The following is a 27,407-nucleotide window of genomic DNA, read 5'->3' on the forward strand; positions in this document are numbered from 1 at the left end:
CAGAAGTAATTAACTAATTAGAATTAGATTACCAATTAACTACTAGTTAACCACGGCTAACTCCTTGTCTATGTGGCTCACAAAGCTGGGCTATTTATAATATTCTCTGGGAAGTTTCTCAGAAAAGTTGCAAAATGGTGTGAGGCATCACATGACGACACTGTCAAAATGTCAGAAAAAAGAAGGCAGAAGATTTGAGCTTCTCAGATATGGTTCTAAACAGTCAGCTGGAAACTAAAATGGAACAAAACACACAGGCCTTTTGCAATTTGCTACCCAAATCCTTCTATTTGAAAAAAAAGTCTGGATAACTGACTGTTTTTTTCCACTTTTTATTGGGGTGTTTGGTGAACACCAGGTATTTTAAATGTCCTGGTAAAGTCTCACAATTCATTTTAAATAAACCTGACCTGGACATTTCGTCATTTATATTAGTGTGTAATGAGAGTTAAAGGAACACCATCCCTGTTGACCCCAGCTCTTGTAAGGGCTGTGAAAATTCAGCCTTGGGATAAACATTAGGGACTAAAAATCCATGCGGAGGCTCAGTGTGGAAGGGTCCATCCACACAGTCAGTGGCAGAGGGAGCTCGCGGGTGGCCTCAGCCCTCACATCATCCCTAAGGCTTCTCTCCTCTCTGAGGTAAAGAGAGTGATGGTGGTGATGATAGAAAAGTAGTTAATAAGGGCTGTTTGCCACTGGCTGGAAAAATCCAGAGCAAACTGAGAGGTTCCCCCGCTGTGGAGGGACTGGGCATCAAAGCGAAAATGAGAACCTTAAAAACATTATTGGAAGTGAAATAAACCAGACACAAAAAAGACAAATATCATGTAATCTCACATATACGAGATATTCTAGAATAGGTAAGTTTATCGTAACAGAAAGCAGAGTAGAGTTTACCAGAGGCCAGGGAAGTGGGAAGTTATTGTTCATGGGTACAGAGTCTGAGATAATGAACAAGTTCTGGAAATAGATAGTGGTGATGGTTTGCATAATACTGCAAAGGTACTGAATGCCCCTGAATTATACACTTAAAAATGGTTAAAACGACAAACTTTATACTATATATATTTTCCCCAAAGGAAAAATAACAAACATTGAAAACAGAAAAAGAAAAAAAAAAAAAAAGGAAGAAAGCATTTTTGCCTTGTCTCTAAAAGAATGCTTCAAAATCACAGGAGCTACAGAAGAGGATGTGAATCTGCTGTGACTTTAAAAAGATGAAGTTTCCTGACAGAGAATTATCCTCCCAGTGACTTAAGCACAGCTTGCTCATGAAGGCAGCCCCTCACCTAATTCCCACACAAAAGAGCTGCTCTTCCCAGGAATGTGAGTCCAGCACCTGGATTAGCGTCATGGGTTAATCACTGCTAAGAAAGAGCAAAACTACAACGTGGGGATAGGGCTCAGTTAGTCTAGGAACTGTATTCTTAGAAGCAGTACCAAGATAAGTTTAAAAGCTATACAGGTACTACATTAAATAGAAACCTCTCCCGGATGGAGGTTTGAAGTGGGGCTAGGAGAAAAGGCACAGAAACACCGCTAGGAGCATTTGACCGCGTGCGGGTAAAGACTGTACCCGCATCCCCAGCAGGGGGGGCCATCTTCGCAGAATGTGAGTGAGGGACCTGGAGCCCACTTCCCTGGCGTGGCACCCCAAAGATGCTCAATTCTACCAGCCCAGGTCTCAGTGCTGCATTGGCACCCCCTGGTGATGTGAGTGACCCAAGGGACTTCACAGCACCGTGCAGTGTGGCTGGGGACACAGGACCCTGTGTCTGCCTTATGCAGTCAAAATGCAGGTGGTCGGGGATCCGAATAGCTGGAGAGCATTTCTCTGTAAATCATCAGATGTGTTCAAAGGTGGCACCCTGATGGACCAGTCCTTCCCCTTCTGTGATGAATAAGAAATGACAAGAAAGCTCAAGATCTAGGGAAAGTGATTTCCTTTGTCTACCTAATGCTGCATTTCATACTGTTTTGTGATGTTTCTTTGAAATAAATACAAGGAGAACATCTGCATGGGAGGGAACAACTAATCTCACCAGGTATCAAGAAAAATAATGGACAGAAACAAATTAATTTAGCTTGTTCCTTGTCCCGCAGCCTCTAATACCAAGGGGCAGCTCAGCGCATGGAGCCTTATTTCATTCTTTCTCAAAGCTCATCCATCATACTTTTAATGTGTCTCCCATAGACCTCTCGACCTCACTTGGCAATGCACTTCCTTCTTTCTGAGGAAGGAAAATGACATTGCAAGATGTGTTTCCGGTACAGAAGATATATTTCTTCTCTCCAAAGGGATTGCAGTTACTGTAAAAATATCTACTCCTAAATGCTGAGCTCATGCAACATTTATAGACAGTGATTGAACTGCCCGTCAATCACTAATTATCCTGGGAGAAATACAACCAGCTTCGAATAAGATTTGTTTCCCATTTTGAGTCTGTCTTTTAAAAACTAGGTGATAAATCCTGGCTTTATAAGGTCAAATTGGATTTCATGAAATAGTTTTTCTTTTTTAAAGGGTTGCCTGCTTACACATTCATTCATTCACTCTCTCATTTAGTAACTACGGAACGGCCCCTCCTTATATAGAGGGTGCTTTCCCAGGACACGTGAAAAAATAAATAAGTAAAACACCCCTTGCTCTTAGGTGTGTGGATGTTGTGTTACATGTGTCACCGCTCTGGATGTGTGCACAGGTGAGTGCACAGGTAAATGAGCACACAGGTGAGTGAACACACTCTTGAGGGATGAGGAGACGATTATAAGGGCACAGGGGGTCAACACTCGTCAGGGCAACGGAACACACTCGGTGTTTGTTGGAACCGCTCAGAACTCTAGCTACTGTCCTTCAAGTGCGTTCTGTTTCTCCCAGCCCCATCCCCTCCTCCTTCACGGTGGAGCTCACTTCTGTCCCAGATGTGCCCCACAGCTTGATTTACTGAGCTCTTCTCAGAGCTTGCTGGCACTTTCTCCTGCACAGCTGGGTCTCAGGGCAGCAGGACTAACACACGCATGCCTGTTACAAAGTCCAGCACGCGGAACCCATTTCAGGAAATGCTCATGTTTCTCCAGTCTCTCACCACTGCCCTTTGTGTCTCTGTCCATCTTCCTCTGTGGTGATAGATTCATATGCTCATGCAATAGTCACGATACTGCCTGTGCAGGAAACCTAGGGGTCCTAATGGCTAGTGAGATACTTGCTGAAGGGCTCTTCCAGGAAAGGCCCTCTTGTCTAGTCTTCAGTCCCTCATGTCACAATCCTCGCCCTGAGGGCTCCCCTGCTCTGGTGACAGCTCTGGGGCCACAGTCACAATATCCTTGGGTCGTCACGCAGAGAGCCCTTGGCCCACGGTCTGGGGCCCTCGTGAGCACGTGCCCCAGGTTGACTGCTGCCAACCTCCCCTGGAGCCCTTGCGATCTGAAGTCCCTCCTGCGCAGGGTATTCTTGAGGGAATTACCTGTCCAGACAGGGCACCATTTCCCAGCTCTTCCCCAGTCAGTCCTGACGAAGCCCTTGTTGGAAATAAATGATGTCATGGTCTAGGTATGCCTGAGACCTAGAAGAGGAGGCCTCCATCCCTGGAGGGAAGGTCTCATCATCCCTGGAGCAGAAAGACAGCCTCAGATGCTGTGAATGTCCAGGAGGAGGCTGATGAGCCTGGGGAGAAGTCCAGGAGGAGGGGCCAGGATGGTGCAGTTGTCATGGTGAACTTGACACAGCAAGACAGCTCCACATAGGAACACAGGCTGGTCCTGGGGAAGCCTGCTGGCTGCGTGGGCTTGACTGCCAAGCCCTCTCCCTGCAACAGACACCATTAGTTCTAACTGCACAGGGGCAAGTGGGAGCAGCCCCTTCCTGAGCTGACCTCTGAGGCTGAGCAGGTGGGTAGAGGAAGGTGAAGCCATGGTGACACCTCTCACTGGCTTGTGCCTGGGAAGACCTACAGTAGGGCCCGACCTCATGTCCTTTCTCAGGGGAGCTCCTACAGGGAGCTGGGGCATGTAGTTAAGTGAGGTGGGAGAAGCCAGCTCACTTGTCCTCCAGTTAAGCACACGGGAGGACACTCAGGAATCCGTACCCAACCTCCTGATGGGCAGGAAGTGGGAGGAAGGAGGGCAAGCTAAGGCTTCTCTGCCACCTCCTTTCCAGGTGCCCTTAAGATGGACTTCGAGGCAAAGTGAAGTGGAGGAAGGGGCCCTCCCACCTCTGCAGCTGGCACCTCAGCCCATCTGCCTTCCAGCTGGCATCACCCTCACCTGAATCTTCAGGTGTGCCTGGAGAAACTGTACGACCCATAGTACAACATTGAAGACAAATCCCAAGCAAATATTCAAGGTCCTTACCTACTCCTTCAGCCTTATTTTTTTGCTGCTACTTGGTACAAATTTCTCTCTCTTGTTTGTCCTAGATGCCAAATGCCTCCCTTCCTTCTCATCTTCCGTCCACCATCTGGTGGAACTCCTTCTTCCCATCCTTCAGAATCCTGTCCCGCGGCCTGGCTCCCCTGTCCTTGCCCCCTACACACTTCCATGGTTGGCTCTCAGACACTTTTATAAGTTTTCCCAGCTGTCGGTCTCCTAAACTCCACCGGGAACTCCTGGGCGGCAAACTGTCTTTGGGTTCTGAGGATCTAGTGATGTACCAGGTGCATATCTATGCTCAATAAATATATATATTTTTTGCTGAATGAATTCTCATTAGTCTCACCTATGAAAACTATGTCTTTATTATGTAACACGTGCGCCTCTTCTCCACAACCTGGTTTTGTGTTTCCGGAAGGCAAGGAGTATACTCATGACACTGCAGTTCCAACACTAGTAAAACACCCAACATATGAAGGAAATTAACGCCTTATGGTTGATGGTGATGATGTCAGAATAATAATAAAGTTGTGTCTCAATGTGCACTGATTACTTAAGTGTCTATTTTTAAGGCTATACCAATAATAATATTGATACAGTAAGAGCGACCACTGGCTCAATATTTACCAAATACCTCATGCCGCCTTAAGCGTGCTCGGAGCATCGGTTCATACCTTAAAAATCCACCTTGGTAGAGAAATGTGAGTTCTCACTGAGAACTGAAAGAAGTTCTCAGTTTTCTCATGAGAAGTGAAGTGGAGCCTGTGGAAGTTTGTAATGAAAATTCTCCAAAATCGAACAGTTGGTAAGGTGGGAGCTGATGTTTGAAATCAGGCCCTTTAAACCCCAGAGCAGGACACCTTTCCCACTGCACTCTTCTTAATTTGCTGGTTCTGTTACCCCTGGCTGATCACCCTGCTGACATTTGGTGGCATTTCTGTAGCCGGAGCCAAGACGAGCTAGGAGGTAGGAAACCGCTGGAAGGAGCCTCCCTCCCTCGCGGTGGTTTCCCCAGTCCGCAGCCTTTTCCCTTAGCGAAGCCGCTGCTGCAGCGGTTGAGGGCTGAATTTAATGGGCGGCAACTGGTGTCACTGAAGGAGCTGTGGGAAAGGTTCCCAAATCCCATGAGACAGGCACCGCCTGGCGGGGCCCTGACTCACCATGTTGAACACGGCCATGGTTAGTATGATGGCCGTGGTGATGGCCGTCAGGGAGATCCGAGGCCAGGGGCGCTTGGCGATGATGCCCGACGACTTCAAAAGCCACAGGAGAGAGGCGGACGCTTTTTTGCTGCATTGCTGGGAGGAGAAAGAAAAAGAAATGCGTTGCTCTTTTATGTATTTTCTCAAGTTTCTCAAGGATGTTTAAAACCACAGGATGCCAAGATACTCTTCACAGATTGAAGAAGTAGACTATGTTGGCATCATTGTTACAAATTAGGAACAAATTAATTACGTTTCTATGATAAATTAGGATGTGCTTGTACGTCCTTTAAAAGAGACCTGAGGGCTTCCCTGGTGGCGCGGTGGTTGAGAGTCGGCCTGCCGATGCAGGGGACACGGGTTCGTGCCCTGGTCCGGGAGGATCCCGCATGCCGTGGAGCGGCTGGGCCCGTGAGCCATGGCCGCTGAGCCTGCGCGTCCAGAGCCTGTGCTCCGCAACGGGAGAGGCCACAACAGTGAGAGGCCCGCGTACCGAAAAAAAAAAAAAAAAAAAAAAAAAAGAGAGACCTGAAATTATGTTAAAAATTCTTCTGGTAAAGGAAAAAATATGCCAGGTAATTAAACCACTCTGGGGGATGTGTTGGGTCTCAGATCACAGCTGTGAGGAGGCAGGTTTCATAAGTTCAGGTGATTGACGCAGAAAGCAATCAACACGCAGCTAATCCTAAGAATACAACCGGACCATAAAATAGTTTGGTGCCTGTACCTGTGAAGACAACACCCAGCGTTCTCAGCTGAGGCTTGTGGCGATGGCTTGACCTCGTCCCATCCTGCGAGGGCTTCCTCCACGTGGAGAAGCTCTACTTTTAATTATAAAAAATTTTATTTTTGATTGTGTTAAAAAATGTAAAATGGACCCTCTAAACTATTTTTAAGTGCACAGTTCAGTAGTGTTACTGCATCTGCACTGCTGTGTTACAGATCTCTAGAGCTGTTATCTCGCACAACTGAGACTCCACACCCACGAAACAACTCCTCTTTCCCCCGGCAACACTATGCTACTTTCTGTCTCTAAGCCTCTGACCAGTCTAAGTACTCATGTAAGTGGAATCATGCAGTATTTGTCTTTCTGTGCCTGGCTTACTTCCGTTGGCATAATGTCCTCTGGGTTCATCCACGCTGTAGCCTGTGACAGGACTTCTTTCTTTTTATAAGGCTGAATAACCTTCTATGTATAGGCCGCCTTTTGTTTATCCATTCATCTCTTGTTGGACACTGGCATTGGCTACAGTGAATAATGCTGCACTGAGCGGCATTACAGTTTCTAAGAAGCTCTTTTTGTGTGGGAGGAACTGAGGTCTTTATAGAATGACAGCCAGCTTTCCCTCGCCATCTTCTGTGGGCCAGACTCTGCTCTGTGGGAACTCAGTGATGGGCTAACCTCACTGAGGCCTCGAGGCCACCTTCCTGGGGAAGCAGCATTGTGATGTTCACCTTCGGCCCGGTGGTGAGAGAGCAGAGTAGGGAGAATTCTAACCTGTGGGTAACACAAACCTGGCCAGTGCCAGGTATCCCGGTACCCACCGGAGTGGGTATTTACATATGTTATCTGATCTGACAGGCATTCTTACGAGTTCTCTAGGGATCTAAATTTTAACTTCACCCAAAAGGGACTGTGGATCCGAGGCCACGTGTCCTGGAACCATTTAAAAAAAGGTATAATTTGGAAAAAATTCAGAAGGAGGAATAAATATACACTTATACATGTTTGACTTGCACTAGTAAGTTAATATAAATGGTAAAACTGTTGCGACATCAATAAAATTCAAATAGAGAATATTCCTTAATAGCACTAATAAACAGTGCTTTTATTTCTCAACCTCTTTCACATTTTCTTTCTGCTTTATTCTTTAAAGTATTGTTGACATAAGCACTGCAATTTGTTAACTGTTGATACAACAGTTAAATGAGACTGTGTGATACTGGATGAGAGGTAGTGAGAAAGGTAACCGGCCCTGTGGCTCGGCATCAAGTCCCTATAGCTGTTAAACTTTCCGCAAGTTAATTATCCTCTCTGGCCTCAGTTTCTTCATCTCTAAAATGAGAATAATAGTGCCTGCCTCAAAGTTTAAATGAGCTACGTAAGGTGCCCAGAACAGGACATATGTGTTAACTCTTCTTATATTTGTGAAGAAAACATAATATTTCTCAGAAACATTTTAGTGACTAAAAATTTATTTGCTTTACATCTAGATGAACAAAAAAGCATTTTTTCCCTTCCATTCCACTATAGTCTATTTTTTCTATTGTCTACAGCATACATCCCCCAATCCCAGGACAGTGTTTAGGGCTCACTCCTTGGGCAGATTCTCCTGGGTCTTTCTCTGGTTTCTCCTACAGCCTGTCTGGGAGAATGGGGCAGTGCTGCCCTGGATTCCAGGGGCTGCCAGGAGCTGAATCACTGGCTGGCAGCCAGGCTCTGCAGAGCACCTTCCCACCAGCAACTCAGGGGGAGCCAGATTTATGCTGTAAGCTTCTTCCCCAAAGCAGGGTGTAGACGGGGGTTGGTGGTGGCGTTAAGTCTGTTTTCCAGTGAGATGCCCTTTAATGCTGTGAACGTGCAGTATCTTTCAGGGTCACGCTGCTGGAGGACACCCACCTGAAAGTGTACCACTATTGTTCAATGCATGCTACTGGGAATAATATTAACACCACAGACCACAGTCAGATCTGCATTCTGGAGGAGAAGCTATAATAGAGTAAAGAGCAGAGATTCAAATAGAATAGCATAGTCATCCAGCTCATATTCCAGTAGGAGATGATGACATTTGGCTGGATTCTGGCAAGTTAAGGCAATATTTATGTATTTGCATCCTAAGTGACTAGGATTAGTGTTTTTATTTAAAAGAAAATTATTAAAATGGATGCTTTTGTGTCTGTACACAGAAATTGTCAATAGATATGATAAACATTTTAAGAGCAGAAAACACAAAACTGCTATTTTAGGAGAATATTTAAATCTAAATATTACATTACAGATTCCATGTCACAGTCAATTAGGTAAAATATTATCTGGTTATTACACAGACATACTATTGAAATTATGAAATTTAAAAAATTACTGTTTGAATTTTTAGAATAATGCATGGTGATAATATTGCCAAATAGGCCATCTAATAGGAATATGTTATATTCTGCTTACAGACTAGTCATTTGCTGAAGCAGATGTGGGCAGACACACGTGAGTTTTTTCTGCTCCCGTGACACGCTGGGCAAAATTACAGACTGGTGGCCCTAGAAACTACTGCCTCTGTGTGCCTACTGTTCATGTGGCAGAATGTCTTGGAAATCTGTCATGTTCCTACTCAGCCCAGCGAAGAGCACCCTTCTTGGAACTGCTCACTAAAGATGCATGGGGTTGGCGTGCGTTGGGCTCAGGACACCAGATTCAGGATGCGGTAGGTTCAATTCCTTCTCCGTTTAGTTTTCCTATGTGACTCCAAGTCCCACCCGTGAAATTGTTTTTAAACCTATCAAGCCAAATACTCATTGTTCTCCAGCTCACAGAGACAGGCAGCCTCCCCTGTCTTTGCATCCTGTCACCAAGTAGAGGCAAAATAAATACAACTGTTCTGAAATATGAAAACTGGTAACACTGCTGGTGGCAAGGATGAGGAAATAGAAGATGATGATGGAGATGGGGACCCTGAACTACAAAGACAGTGCGGGAAGAAGAGGAGGAAGATACAGACCTTAGGGGGAAGAGAAAAAACCAACGATGGGAGGAAAGGAGAAAAAAGACTAAGAAATTAAGATAGAAGGAATCCGATTAAGGAAAAATGGGAACATTGATTCCATTTGTAGCTCTGAATAAAAATTACAACTTGGATCTTAACATGATAATTTAGTTCAGTTTATTCTGTTTTGGGTTAAGTATTCAAACAGAGTCCCTGATGGAAAGATAAAGTTTATCAAAATTTACACCATCCTAATGAGACATTACAAATGATAACATCTCAAAGAATATTGTGGTGCTTATTCAGAAGATGCTACGCATATGAAAATGAGAGCATGCCTGCTCTGTACTCATGGTAGTCGTTCTATTTGATCTTTGCTTTAATCACTGGCATCGTTTCAGCCAAATCTGTTTCCTCCCTGCCGTGATCATCAGTGAGGCTCACTGTATCCTATGATTGCCTCTTCTTACTTACAGCGAGCTCACTGTAAGTAAGAAATGTTAGAAATCCTTCTAGAAATGCTCTTGGCTGGTAATGTCACATGCATCCACTGATAAATATGGAATTGGTACTAACTGTAGTGGGAGATGTAAAAGGAGAAAGAATATAAATTTATATGAAAACCCTATGGTGGGGACTCCCCTGATTGCGCAGTGGTTAATAATCCTCCTGTTAATGCAGGGGACATGGGTTCCATCCCTGGTTCGGTAAGATCCCACATGCTGTGGAGCACCTAAGCCTATGAGTCACAACTACTGAGCCTGTGCTCTAGAGCCCGTGAGCCACAACTACTGAGCCCATATGCCACAACTACTGAAGCCTGAGCATCTACAGCCCGTGTTCCACAACAAAGAGAAGCCAGTGCAATGAGAAGCCCACACACTGCAACGAAGACTCAACGCAGACAGAAAAAAAAAAAAAAAACTATGTTGGAGTTAGTGCTTGGGACGGTGAGCAGTGTGGGTTGTGGGTTGCTAGAAAGGGTGTGGATGAATGTTAATGTTCTTCATCCAGAAGAGGCAGAGATTCTCCATGTAAAAATAAAATGCTCTTAATCTGTGTTTTGGATTTAAATAAAAGAAAAAAATATCTCCACCAAAAATATTTTCCATTTCTTCCTTCCTCCCTTCCTTTTCTTCTTTTTGAAACTTTTGCACTGGAAACAACTGGTAGTCTCTCTTTCTAAAATTCCTCATAATTTAATGTTATAATTATTAAAGCAGATTGTGTTTGCAGTCTCATTAGTGTTCCTTTTTAAAATAAAATGATGTACCTGAAAAGAAGTAGGTCCTTATATAGGTGAAGTTTAATACAATGAGAAACATTTCAGAAGGTTAAAAATATATCACAGTGGCTGAGTAACAAATTTTTATTATTAGAACTCATCCTAAAATCTTGCCTGAAAGCTATGGTGAAGTCTATCATATAAAAATGCACTTTTGTGTAGTTGTCTAAAGGAACAATTTGCCTTTCCTACTTTGTCATTTTAGTTGGGCAGGGACTATCTTTTTGAATGGCAGCAACAAGTTGCAGCAATAATTACTTAAAACATTTAATGTCACAGAGACTGATGTGTCTACTTTAATTATTTAATTGTCCTTGGATTTCCCACAGACTTTTATTTCACCCAATCATATTTTACCAAATCAACCTGTTTCTTTGGTATGCCTTGGCCGAGCCATATTCCTCTGTCATTCATCCACTGTGTGCTCCTCATAGCACCGCCCACATTGTGTCATCTTTGCCGACACGCTTGTCTCTGGTCAGGTGGAGACCCGGTGGGGGACAGTGGTCTCCTCACGCCCATCTGTGTTTTTTTGTTTTTTGTTTTGGCCACGCTGTGCAGTTTGCAGGACCTTAGTTCACTGACCAGGGATCAAGCCTGGGCCCACGGCAGTGAAAGTGACGAGTCCTTACTGCTGGACCTCCAGGGAACTCCCATAACCCATCTTTGTATTCCCAGAGGCAGCATGGTGTTTGGCAAACAGTCAGAACGTAATAGATGCTCACTCAATAAGCTCCCTGTCCTAATGATGGACCCAAAGAGAAATTCCTATGGGCTGGGAACAAAGAAGGAGATCACTGCTAGCGGGACTGAGGCTGTGGGACTAGCCTAGGAGTGTCCTGAAACTGGACATTACCTAGGGCTGGGCTTTTAATGCCCACAGGGAAAAGATGTTGCCTTGGGTCTGCCAAAGGTGGGCAGCTGGGACCAAGACCCCTGAATAAAACCAGAAGCCTCAGAAGGCTATTCTCTCCATGTGGAGAAGTCTAGAAGAACTCCATACACTAGATCAAGGAAGTACCAGTAAACTTCCAATGGTAATTCAAACTCTAAATATGGGTGTTGGTTTTGAAATCACATTATCTGCTTCATAATGAGAATTCCAAGGTGAGTGGTTATCAATCAGACCAAAAACCAGAGAAAGTCCTTGGGGCTCCAGCTGCAGCAAGAACAACACTGCTTATGAAAAATACTTCACATCACAGGGTGCAGGGCACGTCCCAGTTGGGAAGGGGGCAGTCCCTACTGAATGATCTTATAATAAACAAAAATTATGAACTACATAAGAAGACCTTACGAGGAAGAATAAACAGAAATAACAGATAGTAGAATTAGTATCACAAGATCTGCAATTATTATATCAATCTGAAATAGCCTGTAAAATAAGATTAAATTAATAAAAGATGGATTAGAGTTCATAATGAATAATCAGTTAAGAGAAAGCAACAGGCATATTTTAAAAATGAGCTCCATAGACTCTCTAGAGACAAACATGTAGATATTGAGATTAAACACTCAATAGTTATGCTGAAGAGGGTAAGAGAGCTTTAAGGAAACAACCTGTAAAACAGCACAGAAATATAAAGAGATAAAAAGTATGATGTTGAGGCACAGAAGGTACAATAAAAAGGTTCAACATACTTGGAATGAAAGTTTGAGAAAAATAGAACAGAAAGACAGGGAAAGAGGCAAAATACAAGGAAATATGGGATGACAGCTTTGTGGACCTGGAACACAGTATGAACTCTGTGGCTGAGTTAATGCACTGAGTCGCAACCAGGAAAAATGAAAGTAAACCTATTCCTTAACACAAGGAGTCAGTTGACCAAGACAGACAAAGAAGAAATCCTACAAAAACAATTAGAGAAAAGACATCTACCAAGGAAGAACAATTAGAGTAGATTTCTCCTCAGTACATTAAAATCCAGGAAAATATGGACTCATGTCTTCAAAATGTTAGAAAAATTATTGACTAAATTATTAGTCAGTGAGGAAAAAAGGCTATTTTTTAATATAAAAGCTGATTGAGTATATTATGCACAGGCTTTCATGGAAGGGATTACAAAAGGAATAATCCTATGGAAATATGGACACTGCATCTGGAGGAAGGAATGGCATTCAGAAGAACGGTGAACAAAGAGATTGTTAAACAAGAATAGTGATAACAATGAACAATAAAAATAGTTTAAATTTTAAAAATCTAAACAGCACTAGCATGGATGATGGAAAAGGATGATTAGATTTAGAGATTTAGAGCATGGTCCTTGTATTCTTCACAAGAAGATGGAGACAATAATGGACCTTGTTAATCATGTGCATGTCACATATTATACGTTAATTGCTAAAAGAAAAGACTTGGATAAAGCAACTGCCAAGTCACTAGAGGGAATAAAGGAGAATAAACTCCATTCGTCCAAGAGAAGGCAGGAGAGGAGGAAAAATAAGCAGAAGCAAAGAACATACATGATGTATAAAAAAAGCAAAATAAGACTAGCAGTAATTATAATACACATAAATGTATTACATTTGTCAGGTAAAAGAAAGAGACTCTTGGATCAGAGAACATAACATACACTTAGATGTTGTTTACAAGAGACCCACCTATATAGCAAGGAAAAGCTGAATAAGAAGATGGGAAAAGGGACACTGGGAAAATACTAACCATGAGAAAGCTGATTATGTTGACATTAGAGAAAATAGACTTCAAGGAAAAAACACTCCTGTGGGTAGAAAGCTTTTTTATCAGCTGGTGTGTGACCTACTTTCCTTCCCCAAGACAATCTCTGTGTTTGTGCTTTCATCTCTGCCTGGAACAACGTTGGTGGGCTGATATCATATTATCTCTGCTATACAAAGCACAAGAAAACCACATTGAGAGAAAAAAATTCTCCTGACATTTTCTAACATTTTCATTTGCTGAATCTGGCATACTCCTTCTAAAATACATTTCATCAAGGAGGTTTTTTTTTTTTTTTGGTGTGTGTGTTATTTATAGTTATATCTCTTGTATTTCTTCCAGAGATGTAAGTCTACTTCAGGTAGTTTAGAAAGTTAAATTTGGCAGTAAGTATGCACTTGTTATTATTATTACTACGATGATGACGGCTATTATTATTTTTTTATTGCTGAGTGTCATGAAAATACAATCTCTTATTCTACATCTTAGTTTCTACTTAGATAAAATGGATTCTTTGGATTATCAAATAAAATAATATACATTGAATGCACTTTAAAGGGCTCTCACATATGTAAAAACATTTTGCAAAGTATTATTATTAAGGATGCTTTCTTACTAGAATATTTTTGAGTTTAAATCTGCTTATAAATTAACATTTTTCCTCCACTTTACTGAATGATTCTTAAGATGGAGTTATACTTTGCCCAGAATCCAGTTTTATGGAAACTGGGTCAACAGCTGCATATATAGGAAAACTAAACTATGAATTAGGTTCTATGTGAGGTTATCTTGACTGACTTATGTGACTGACCAACTTATGCTTAGCAGTCACCAGAGACAACCTCAGGGCCATGATGGCCCATGACCAACAATGTGGTCATCCTGCTTAGTTCTGAGCACCTGTCTGCCAGTGACTCTCCGCACACAGCCTAGCACCCTCTGGAACCTGCCTCCAAGGGTTCTAAGGCTTGTTTCCGATGGCTCCAAAACCTACTTGCTCTACACTACAGGGCAAATTATGTAGCCTTTGTGGGCTTCTGTTTGTTTCATTAACTGAGAATAAACATTCCCTCCAAGGACTCTTGTGTGGTTAAGTAGGCCAACCTATATAACATGCTTAGCAGAGTAATTTTAATATAATATAACATTTATTATTTCTAAACTGCAATGAGGTCAGATACAGAACTGTTCATGGGATCTTGCCCATCATAAGCAGTTTACATTGGTTCTGAAGGTTCTCATCCAAGGACAGGAAACCTTTGCAGATCTTATAGTGGTCACATCCCCGATCCTGATCCAAAGCCTCCATCTCCAACCTCAAGAGATCTGCTTACAACTCCTGCATTATTTTTCACGGAGGGAAACTTTTAAGTATGTAGAAATGGGAACTCATTGAAGTGAATGGCATCTCGAGTCCTGGATTCCTCATCCACAAAATGCGGGGCTGACCAAGGTTACCTCTTGGGGCCCTTTCAGCTCTCAAGTTTACAATTGTGAAATGCTAACCAGTGTCTGTTGTAGAAAGCTAAGCACCTCATAAGGGGACCGATGCACAGGCGCTGAAGGAGGTCTGACAAGTGAGAACACGGGATGATGGTCCAGGATGCAGGCAAGCCAGGAGCTTGCCAGAACTGGGAGCAGGGATGCGGTGACTGCGAGCTGAATTCAGAGCCGCGAGCTTGGGGGAAGTCAAGTCTGGGAGAGGGTAGGTGTGGGATGTTCTCTGAGCAGTGGTGCCAGGACGTTGCCTTTAAGGTAACCGACATTAAATATTTATCTTGTGTTTCAGGTGCCTGAAATACTCAATGAAAAAAACAGGGCTGAGGTGAACTCACTGATGATTTTTTTCACCTGAAAGAATACAAATCAGAATAGAAAATAGGAAACCCAAACAGCTGGCACTAGGGAAGCCAGTGGTGGAAAAGGAGGGCTCTTCAGAATTAGTTTATGAAGGTTAGGAGATTATTTCCAAAGGAGAAGTCAGCCCGAAGCACGTCAGAGTCAAGGAATCACGGTGCGTGAGAAGGAATTTCAGTGCAGTGAGATGAGGGCCATGGACCACCATTCAGTCCTTCGTACGTTCATTTACACACAGAGCCCATCCCCACTCCAGGGCATCTGGAGAAAGAAGGATGAATACGGGCTCTCAGGGCACATAACTCTGCCTGAGGATGAATGGGGGAGGGTTGGTGAGACAAGGCAGGTGCTACATGGAGCCCGATGAGTGGAGAAAGGAAAAAGAACCTCATGGAAATCAGAGAAGTCCAGTAGTGCCTACTTAGCATATGCTCATTACAAACTCGTTTATGAAGTTGGCATTCTGCTGGATTCCCTGGGAGATAGAAAGCAAGTGTAGGAAACAACCCTGGCCTTAAGGAACCTACTATATACAAGGAGAAACAGCAGTCACACTCACCAAAAAGTAAAAACAATGGGGGTCAGAGAGATGTTATATGATCGAGTGTTAAATTACATGGTGCAGATCCTGAGTCCCATGGTGCTCAAAGAAGGACACATCACAAGGGCTGGTGATGCTCCTGAGAAAGTTTCTAGGAAGGCAAGCAGGTGCAGAGCCCACCACCATGGGCAAGAACTAAGAAGTGGGCAATGGGGGGGAGGGGAGGGCCAGCACTGCTGGGAGAGCCTCGGGGAAGGTGTGGGCTAGGGTGACCGGAGGGAGAGGAGAGGCCGGGCTTCCCACAGCAATCATGATTATAACAAACAGATTCCCTTGCAGTTTTCTCTGAATGTGTCACTGAACACATATCTTTTTAATCAATGGGAAAAATATTGCATTTCCTTATCACTCTTATTTTCTGCCCACTTTGATGTTTCTCTACCTTTTTATCACACCCAGCTGAACAATGACCCATCGATTGTATCTACTGTGTTGCACTTTTTGTGCAACAGAGGATAATAAAGGTAAAGGTCTTGGAGGAAAAATATGTCAGGCCTACCTTTTCTCAACCTCCTTCATAGGTGTATTTTAATTTCTTTCTTCATACGGAGAATTTAATACCGATATTAGCATTGATACTGCCTTTGGCATTTAAGTTTTCAGAAGGTGAACATCAGTTAATAGAAGATGAGTCTGGGATATTCAGCATTCTTGCATAAACTCAGTATTTAATCCATAAATAAGTGCAAATCAAAATAAAACCTCATACTTCTCTATGACCACTGTGGAATATTTGTGATATACATAGGTTTCTTTTCTTCTTCAATTTAAATTTGCTGTTTGTAGAGTGACACAAGTATTAGATTAAATGTCACATGTAAGAACTGTAAATTTATTTTTTGAAGAGACGGAAGCAAGCATTTATCATTTTGATCTTTGTTCAAAACACTATGAGAACTCGTATTAATTTTTAAAAAGTTAATGCTGTTGTTTGTTGCCTAAAAATGGGTTTGTCTTAAGTGCTCTAAGAATAGGCACTCTAAAATATGCAGTGATGGAAAATAATGGTAGATGCTGTTTGTTGAAAATCTGTTGGTATCCTGCTAGGTCCTTACCATTTAATATCTCCAATCATCCCGAGAAGCTGTGAGGATGGTTGATGTCCAATTTCCATGTGAGGAAACTGTGGCTTGGAAAAGACTTAACCAAAGTCTCAAAGGTGATATATGTAGTTTTTGACCGAATTTGGAGAGTAGAATAGAAAGCACACTTAAAGCCTTCTGCATGACTATGTTTGATGTTGAAAGATTAAAAAAAAAAAAAAAAAACCTTTCAGAATGTTTTAAAGAGTGAAAAGCACCTATTACTGGAATGAGAAGAATTCCTCTTTGAATTTTACCAGGATTACATCTGGACCAAGCATCACAGCTGGCCTCTGGGGGCAGACTCATTCACAGATCCTATTGATTCAAGTTTAGAAAGACCAGATGTCTTCAAGTTTCGTCTTCCTGACCACTTTGGCAAAGTACAGGCTTCCTGTGAGGAGGAGGTTAAACACTAGTTCATTTGCAGTCTTGAACTTTTCTCTTTGAGACAACACAGAGTTAAGAACTTCCTAGCATCTGGTGTGTGGGTGTCAGAGTCTTGAGAAGCCCTCGGGGAGTGGGAGGAAACAGGAGCCAGGAACGTTGGACCTTGAACACCCTGAGGCACCACTGGCAGGTACAGGAGGGACCAAAAGCCACGAAAGGTTCAACAGTGAGGTCAGATTATACCAAGGCTGAGAGGGGAGACATTATATAAGAGCAAAGCATTCCCACCAAGGCAGCAAAGTTGCTCAGGAGATTCTTTCTCCCTCCTCTGGCTCTGTTTCTTTCCTATAGCAACTTAGATAGTGGAAAGAAATGTCAGTTTGAAACCCTAAATATACACTATATTCCCGCCACCCCCAAGACTGGATTCCTTGGAACAGAAAAAGAGAAGGATGGCTACTTAGACACAGTGGTAGAATATGCTTTAATTAGAACAGGGTTTGGATTTCCAATGGAACCACAAATGACCGTTCCTCTTCTGAAAACCTGAGAAATGGCTGCAGAAGTCTTTTGGGAGACAGGAAGAGAAAGGGTGGAGTCTGTGTGCTTTTCCACCCAAGGAAAATCTGAACATAGAAAGTCAGGCTCCCTTGTATGTTAAGAATTCCTTGTATCTTAGAACTTGACAAGGATTCCCGTGGTCAACAGTTACTCAATCTTCACTACAACCTACAAGGTCTTCAGGGGATTTTTAAGAGACTCAAGATACCATGTATGCATTTGAGGAAATCAGAAACAACAGTTTCACTTTTGGAAGAGTTTCCAATCCAATTGGAAACATCTAAACTATGATATAGCAAACAAAACCCACAAAAGTTTGCAAAGGTACAAGGCAGAGGAGGCAGTGTCTACTGTCCAGAGGTAGGGACAGGCTTTGGAATCTTAACCCTTTTTGGCCAAGTGATTTCACATATCCAACTAGAATGCACCCAATGCTTGGAGTCTGGTTCATAGTGGCCTCTCCTTTTTCAACTCACCTCGGATGAACAAAATGAAACCTTGACTGTCTTTTGGCACTCATTGTTGGCTTTTTTTTTTTTTTTTTTTTTTTTTTTTTAGCCCTCATTGTTGGCTTTCTTAGGGTGCTCTCATGGAGCTAGGGCCACCCAGCAACACTTGCTTTAGACTCAAGAATACAGTGAGATTTAATTCTTATATCCTGAGCTAGCATTTAAACCATAAGTGCTGACAATGACTAGTTTTAAATTAAAACACTAAGAGATATTTTTACATTTGCTATTTTCATATTTTCCAAAACTTTATACCTTAAAAGTTGACATTAAAGACACATTTGGTTTACATTTTAATTCTCCCGGCCATTAAAAGCCTCCTATTACACTAGTATTTGCTGCTATAAATACTCTGAAAACTTAGAGGAGATAAAAAAATGTTGACAGAAACAAATAAACATAAATACAATTTTATAGCATGATATCCAACATTTCAAGTAACCTTCAGATTAGTGTCTTGGCTGTGCATGGGCTGTCTCAGTTTATACTCTGGGCTGTTGACATGAAGAGTCCATATTTCTCTACTTGGATGTATATCTCCTGAAACAGTAAATCAACAAGCTCCCTGTCTTGAGGAAGAAATCAGTTTTCATTCAATGAGCACACTTTTCAAAGAAGTTCCATATTTGAAGTACCTACCAAAAGCTGTCCAGCAAAGCAGACGAAAAGGATAAAGGCAAGCGAGAGAAATGCAGCTCCAAAGGAAATCCCGAGAATGGACGTTCTACCAGGAAACAAAAAGGAACAGGTTAGTGTGGGGATAGCTTCGATTTTTCTGGAAAGCCATCATGAATACTTTTGGATTAATTAGGGTTTCATTAAATGAGGACTTCAAACCTCCCTAATTTCTTGAGAAATGAAAATGGAGCTAAAAACCAACAAAGATACGTCCATAGAAAAACATCTATGGTTGTGTCTGATCAACTTGCTATGACCCATTAAAACTGCCCTACAATCATCAGTTCTTCATTAAGGAAAAACCATCTTTTTATGACTTGCCTCTGCAACCAGCACTCTCATGCCCACACCTGATCACGTCCATCTCGGTGCCATTTTCCCTTCTGTTGATGGCAGCTGCTACCTCCAGGAGAGCCTCATCTGGTTTGCTTGGAAACACTGAGTCCTCACCCTCCCCAGGACAATCCAACCAGATACAATTTCCTTCAAGACTGATGCAGCTAAATGTTTACTGAGGTTGCCCAAAGATTTCACAGGCCGTGGCCTTTACAATCTTGCATGAGCCAATGAACACACAAGCTTCCTATGATCATGTGAAAAATGTGCCCACTGAGTTACAGGTTCTGCCACCGACAGGTTACAGGTAGATAAATGTGGCCATAAGAATTGTATGCATTTCTAAGAGGTCCTTTAAGTAATTAAAAAATTCAAGGCCTCTTAAAACATCATGTAATCCAAAGGAAGCAGTGTTTGGGGTATTAAAAAAGATGAGCCATAATGAATAATTGGATGAAATTCAGATGCAGCACCCAAAGAGAGGTCAGTGATACCTGAAGCCATAATGGAAGCTCTTGCTAATGAGGTCGGCTAGAGATACCGAAGAGACAGAAGAACTGGCACTGAGAAGAGTACGGGCACCCTGAAAGTAAATCCACTGAAAGGAAGGCTCAGATGCAAACCAGCAACAAGCTGAAATGCCCAGTGAGTGCACAGCTGTGAGCCCCTTGGGGAGGGAAAAGAGGCAAGTAATCAGTGAACTGAGTAATCCCCTCAAGCCATCAGGATGGAAAGGGTCCACTCAGCTCACACTCAGACACCTACTCTATCTTGAGAGATGATTACACATCAAGCAAGATCTACAAAACCTGGACTTCAAACCACTATGCACTTGAACCTGACCTAATGATATATTTATGAGGTACTGAGTTAGCTCCTAGACGTGGTGCACATGCTTTCAAATACCTGGCCTGATAATGACATTTGTTCACATCTTATGAGTAACAATAAGTGTCTGCTAGGAAGGTGTATATATACCAAATACACCTGTTTGTTGACTAGTCTCATGGCCAGGCCCATACTGGGCTGGAATGGTGCAAAGACGAGTACAATGTCATCCCTGTTTTGAGTGGTTCACAGCCTAGGAAAGGGAAGCACCGTATGCCTCCTTATTTCCCTATCCCAAACACCCCTTTTTTTCAGACATCACTCCTTAGAAGCCAAACTCTCAGCATCTCCCCATCACAGACTCTCAGAGCTTCTTATTAGCCAGGCAGTGTGGAGGGAGGGAGTGTACAGAGGGCTCTCTTTACTCCTGTGACCCAGGAGAGACACAGGAACTCATCTGCTAAACTTCCATTTGCCGTCTTTCTCATGCATCTTTATAAGAGAGCTCTGATGGGTTTTCTTTGACTCTGTGCTCTCTTGGTTCGTTGTTGGTGTCAAGGTGATGCCAGCTGCATAAGGTTGACTTCAGAAACATTATAGCTTTCTCTTAGGTCTGAAACTGTTTATTTTTTATTTTTTGGACACACCTTGAGGCTTGCAGGATCTTAGTTCGAACCTGTGCCCCCTGCAGTGAAAGTGCGGAGTCCTAACCCCTGGACCGCCAGGGAATTCAGGTCTGAAACTGCTTACAGTTCTCTTCTCTGAGAAGCTTACCTTCTCTTCTTGAAGGTTTGGTAAGTCTCAGCTGTAAAACCATCTGGTGATAGTGAGGGTGATGGTGATGGGGTGATGACATGATAATATGATGACAGGATATTGACTATGTATGTGTCAAGCACTGTTTTAAAGGCTTTATATGTATGTGTAATCCTGGACAGCAGTTATTGTTATTACCTCATTTTACCAAAGAGAAACAGACGCCCAGAGAAGTTGAGAAACTTGCCTAAAGTTACACCCCTACCAAGCGGTACGGTCAGGGTACACAGTTGATTAGTTTTCTAATCCACATAGTTGTATTCCTGACCCCCTCTCTGTTTTTAGGAGTAGACATGTCACATTTCTGTCATGTTTACTGGTTCAACTTTCCCGGAAAATTATCCATTTCATTAGATTTTTGAATATGAAATAATCTCCTTAATATTCTCTTATAATTTTAGAAGTAGCCATATTTGTAGTGATATCTTCTTGTCTTTAAGGTTATTTTTCTTATTCTCTCTATATCAAACTTTTGAAGCTTTGCATGTTTGTTGAACTTCTCAAAGAATGAACTTTTGGTTTATAATTAAGGTCTATGCTTTCTGATCATTTTCTATGTTATTGGTTTCTGATTTAACATAAAAAAACCCTTCTTCCTTCTTTATTTAAACTTTCATTGTTCTTTTTTCTTGATTGTCATTTACTGCCAATATTTTGTATTTTCTAATAAATGCATTTAAGGACATAAATATTCCTGTAATTACTGCTTTAGCCAAATCCCACAGTTTTTGATTTATAGCTACTCATTGCCATTATTTTCTAAAAAGCCTATAATTTCAATTTCCATTTCCTTTTAATACAAGAGTAATTCCACAAGGAGCTTATTTTTGGTCTGTCCTTGTTATTTCTAATTTCTTTAGGTTTGATCAGAGACTGTGTTCTCTGTTATTTCTACTTTGACAATTTCTTTTTCTTCTGTGATGTGATAAATACGTTCTATTTCTATTATGTCTTATGAATGTCTAAAAATGATACATATTTATATTCTCTTTTTGCTGGAAACAAAGCATGTTCTTTCAATATATCTATTGTCAGAGCTTGATGAGTTAGTTAGATCCCCAGTGGGCTGACTTACTGTCTCAATTTGGTCTGTCAATTTTAGAATGTATTAATATTTCCAACTAAGATTGTGGGTTTGTAAATACATCTGAACATTTTAACAGTGTCTGTTTATTTCAGAGAGACGCTGGAGTGCATAAAAATTTATGATTCTTAACTTTTCTTGGTGATTGTACTGTAATATGTCTCTTTTTTCATGCTAAATGCTTTTCACTTGAACTCTATATTGTCAGAAATTTATATTATTGCAGCTTTCCTATTTCTGTAAGCTGGTTCCTGAAATAACTCTTTTCCATCCTTTATTTCCAACATTTCTCTATCTTTTAATTTTACCTAGATCTTTTAAAGGTGGCACAGAAGTGGCCTTTGGCTTGTAGCCTCAATCTTTGAATGTCTTTCCAAGAACAGGACACTTTCATCCATTCACAATTATGAAATTTGTTAGTATTTGACCAGTTCTTTCTATCTTATTTTCTTAAAATGTTTGGTAAAATTCACACAGAAATCACTTGAGTAAAAAATAAAAATTAATACCGTTAATAGATAAATACCCATTTAAATTTTGATTACATGCACATCAGTTTTGATAAGTTGTATATTGAATGAATTTTCCCATTTTATCTAAATTGTGGATATTTTTGGCCTTGAGTAGTTCATAACATTCCATATTTATCCTGTTAAAATCTGTAGGATCTGTAGTAAACCCCACTTTATTCCTTATATTATTAGTTTGGGTGGTTTGTGATTACTTTTCTTTTCTTCTTGATCAGTCTTGCTAGTGGTTAGGCATTTAAAATAAATTTTAAAGGACCAGCTTTTAGCCAAAAGTTGTTTGTTTTTTCTGTTGGCTGTTTTCTGTTTTACTGATTTCTTCTTTAGTATATATTCCCTTCTAGTCACTGGATTTGTTCATCTTTTTCTGGTTTCCTATGTTGGAAATGTAAACAACTGACTTTAACTTTCTTTTTTTTCACATATAAGTGTTTTAAAGCTCTCTAAATCCTCTCTAAATTAGTGTTATACTTTTTACTTTGATATACCAAACATTTTCTACTTTGTCTTGATTTTTTAATTTGACTCATAGGTTATTCAGAAGTATATAGTTTAACATTGAAATAGTTGGGATTATTTTTAGATATTCTATTGTTTTCAATTTCTAAGTTGGCGTTGGTATAGTTAGGTATGTCTGTAAGTTTTTCACCTTTTCATATTTATTTCAATCTTTTCAAATTTGTTGAGATGGTTTTATTTTATATCTTGGTCAATGTTCCATGTACAGTTTAAAATAACATGTATTTTACTGTTGGACTTAGTGTTCTACGAATGCCAATTCATAGGTTGACAATCTTGCTCAGCTTTTCAATATCCTTATATACAGTAAGATATAAAAGGGATACTAAATATCTAAATCTGATTATTGATTTGTCTAATTCTCTCTCTTTTTTTTCAGGTTTTTTTCCTTTCAAGTATTTTATAGCTGTGCTTTGAGTATATGCCATTTAATGATTTTATGTTTTCTGACAAACTGAATTTTTCCTCAATTTTCAATTGTTGCTCTTTATCTCTGTTAACACTTCTTGCCTTCATGTCTACTTTGTCTGATATCAACATATGTACAGTAACTTTCTTATGCTTACTGTTTATATGATCTCTATTTTCCATCTTTTTAACTCTAACCTAACTTCCTTCTGTATTTAAAAAGCATCTCTTGTAGACAGTATGTGGCTTTGTCATGCTTTTATTTGGAGTGTTTAGTCCTTATACATTTAATAATAAACCTACCATATTACCATCTCTTGTCTATTGTCCTACTGCTTGGCTTGTATGGTGTGGTCCATTATATTTGTTGATATTTTTTATTTTAAATCTGCCATTTTACTATTTGTTCTCTATTTGTCTCGTGTCTTTTTGGTTCTGTTTCTCCCTTATTGCCGTTTTTCATTAATCTAATATTTTCATAGGATTTTTAATTTCTTCTATTGATTTTTTAGCTATACCTTTTTGTACTTTTTAGTGATTGCTCAAGAAATAAAATATACGTGATTAATTTATCAGAAGTTACTTAGCATTAATATTGCATCACTTTGAAAATACATAAGGTCCTGACAACAATACAATCCCGCTCTTCTCTGCATCTTAATTCTTAGTGTAGTTCTTATTTTTGCATTAAATGATCAGCAGTCTTTTAGAAAAAATAATACAATATAAGGGTTGAGTCTTTTATACTCTTACATATTAAGCATGTTCTGCTCTTCATTCCCTCCTGTAGATTCAAGTTTGCCTCTGGTATCATCTCAGTTCAGCTTGAAGAACTTCCATTAGCACTTCTTACACTATAGGTTTGCTGGTAATGAATTCCCCTAGCTTTCTTTCATTTGCAAAATGTCTTTCATCTCATTTCTAAGAAAAGGAATATTTTTACTGAATATTTAATTCAGGATTGACTATGCTTATATCAGTGGTTCTGATAAGAAGTCAGCCAATATTTCCATCACTGATGCCTTGTATGAAATGTCTTTTTTCCTCTGGCTTCATTTACAGTTTTTTTTTTCTTTCTTTTTTTCTTTGGCTTCAACAGTTTGAGTATAACACACCACATGTAGTGTTATTTATATTTATTCCCCTTGCTGTTCACAGAGGTTCTTGCCTTTGGAGGCTAATGTATTTCAACAAATTTGGGAAAATTCATCACTAGTGTGCTGGTAATTTCCTGTTTGTTTTCAAACACTTTTCCATTCCATCTCCTACAAACTCCATTTTCCAGACTCTTTGCCAACTGGTTCTAACAAGGTTTGGCCAATGGGAAGCAGCAGGGAATGACTGGAAGGGGGAAGGAGGAAGCATGGGTATCTCTCCTTACTCTCTATGTAGCAGTCATTCCCTGAACGGGCTGCAACTCCTGCTGTCTCTGAGGTTCCAGATCCCTGTTGGGGAAAAATCCTGCATGGTCATGGTTCTAGCCTCTGCAGGCAAGTCCAGGATCCTGCATTTCTGGTGATACCACGTCCCTCCTGTGTCCTTTCAAACCTAGGGTGGTAGCAGATTCCTCCCTTGCTCACCACTTGGTTGCTTTCCTGTTTCGTTTCTCAGCTTTCCCCTCATTCTGTAAGCACTTCACTTTATTAAATTCCCATGGTGAAATATCTGAGGCCATTTCTGTTCTCTTTACAGGACTCTAATCCATTAACTCAAGTTTTTTTTCTAGGTATTATGATAGCATTAGTGGTTAGATGGAAACTTAGGAATAATTAAAATCAGTTACTTCAACTTTCTTCCTTTTCCCTTTGAAAAAGAGCCAACCATTCAGTTTTAATTAGAAGTATGGAGACAATATCTACATATTCCATAGGATATGCCATAGCTGAATTTCCTTACGAATGGATAAGTGATAATGGATTATACTGGCCTTTATTTACACAAATCTCAACAGATTTAATGACAATTATCATGGTTTAATCTATATTCAAATCATATGACTTATTTTGTGAATCAGAATTTAAATAAAAGATTCATGTACTATAGTGAGTTTCATAGGCTCTTGTTTTCTAAAGTGCATTTCAATGTTTGTTGTTAGGAATAATTATTCCACCATGAAGATGCTTGATAGAAATCCTGGACATTCTGGAATTGGGTCAAACAGCTATATTAGAGCCCAAGAAAACAATAAGGGTGTTAAAATTTGACTCCCACATTTTATAATAATCCACTGGGTACAGTGAACAGTATCTGGTGATATATTTTCCTTAATGTATCTGATGACCCCTACTTTGCTTCTTCTCAAACGTCAGAATCCATTAAAGGGGGACGAGAGGTAGATAAGGGAAAACAGTGGTCCTGATATGATGAACTATCTGTGTTTTGGTGGAATGGATGACAAATGCTCATTAAAGCAGGAATGAGTATTCTTAAAAGTACGTTATGACACAAACTATCAAACGTGACTCAATAAGAAATAGAAAATCTGAATAGGCCTATAAAAGTAAAGAAACTGAATTAGTAATTAAAACATAAAACAAAAATAAAAACTACTCACAAAGAAAAGCTCATGCACAGATGGCTCCACTGGTGAGTTCAACAAAACACTTAAGGAAGGATTAATACCACTTTTTCACAAACTCTTTCAGAAAATAAAGGGGACAGAACAGTTACTAAGTGGTTCTATGAGGCCAGCGTCATTTGATACTAATACCAGACAAGGACAGCACCAGAAAACGAAACTAGAGACCAATATCTCTTATGAACATAGATACAAAAATCCTTGTCAAAATGTTAGCAAACTGAATCTAGTCACATATAAAAAGGACTATATACCGTGACCAAGTGGGATTTGTCTGAGAAAGGCAAGGTTGGTTTCATATCTGAAAATCAATTAATGTGATACACTATATTAACAGAATAAAGGAAAGACAACATACATGATCGTCTCAATAGCTCAGCATAACAAAGTCCAACACCCTTCTATTATAAAAACACTCAACAGACTATAATCAAAGGGATTTCCTTTATCCTGATAAAAGGCATCTTTGAAAAACACACAGGTAACATCATCCTTAACAATGAAAGACTGGATGCTTTCCTCCCAAGATCCTACGTGTGCCACGGCTACTTCTATGGAATGTTATACTGGAGGTTCTAGCCAGGGAAATTAGGCAGGAAAATGAAATAAAAGGCATTAGATTGGAGAGGAAGAAGTACAACTATCTCTCTGTGTAGTTGATATGATCTTGTATGCAGAACATGATGTCACAACCTGAGACCCAGACCTAGAGTGGCTCACATTCGGGGTGACCTGCTCCACCGGGGTGGGCTGTCCAGTGCTCCAGTCCAGACATTGACATTCTTGTCTGGTTGAATGTAACTTTCATCCCAGAGAACAAGAACTACCCTAAGGCAAATTCATGGTTGGTCAAAAGCTCTTAAATATAACCATTTATCCTGCCTGTTCTATCAAAAGCGTGTTCAGGCTCATTAAGCATGGATACAGTGAACAGTATCTGGTTGTCTGTGAAATGCAATCAATTTTAATTAACATTCTGGTTGCAAAGCTTGTTTTTAAACAAACAGGCATAATTGATTTATATACTCACTGCAAAACAAACTTGACTCTCCCCTGTCAGGAGGCAAGAAAAATTACACTTCTTAGTGATAATTTTTGACTTGGACACTTTAATACAGTGTATTGTTACAGTATATGGAAAAGGCTGATTTGAGACAAGGTCTTTGCTCCTTCTGGTTTTTTGCCAGTTAGTTTATCGCTTACAGGTGGTCCTGACGGAGATGCGGATGCACTTTTGATGACAGGAAAAATGCAGCAGAGAGATACATCCTTCCCCCAAAATCTAAGAGTTATATTAATTATAAACCACTTCTATGGGTACATAACGGTGTCTTTCTCTGGAATTCTGTTTAATGTGATGACTTTCGTATCCCTTCTCCCTCTGTGCCCTCAGCTTTGTC

The 27,407-nt window shown here is 40.6% G+C and overlaps 1 protein-coding gene across 1 annotated transcript in view; it reads right to left on the bottom strand.

The window, feature by feature from the left end:
- The window catches only part of ADCY2 (adenylate cyclase 2), a 430,840-nt gene that overhangs the window by 65,375 nt on the left and 338,058 nt on the right, over positions 1-27,407 (bottom strand). Inside the window, exons 15-16 of the mRNA XM_024752509.1 lie at positions 18,873-18,957; positions 5,532-5,669 (exon numbers count right to left, since the gene is read on the bottom strand). Coding sequence (XP_024608277.1) covers positions 5,532-5,669; positions 18,873-18,957 — 223 coding nt within the window. The remainder of the gene's footprint in view (positions 1-5,531; positions 5,670-18,872; positions 18,958-27,407) is intronic.

The sequence above is a fragment of the Neophocaena asiaeorientalis genome, unplaced genomic scaffold, assembly GCF_003031525.2.
Source record: "Neophocaena asiaeorientalis asiaeorientalis breed wild unplaced genomic scaffold, Neophocaena_asiaeorientalis_V1.1 scaffold52, whole genome shotgun sequence".
In the NCBI taxonomy this organism is placed as follows: Eukaryota; Metazoa; Chordata; class Mammalia; order Artiodactyla; family Phocoenidae; genus Neophocaena; species Neophocaena asiaeorientalis.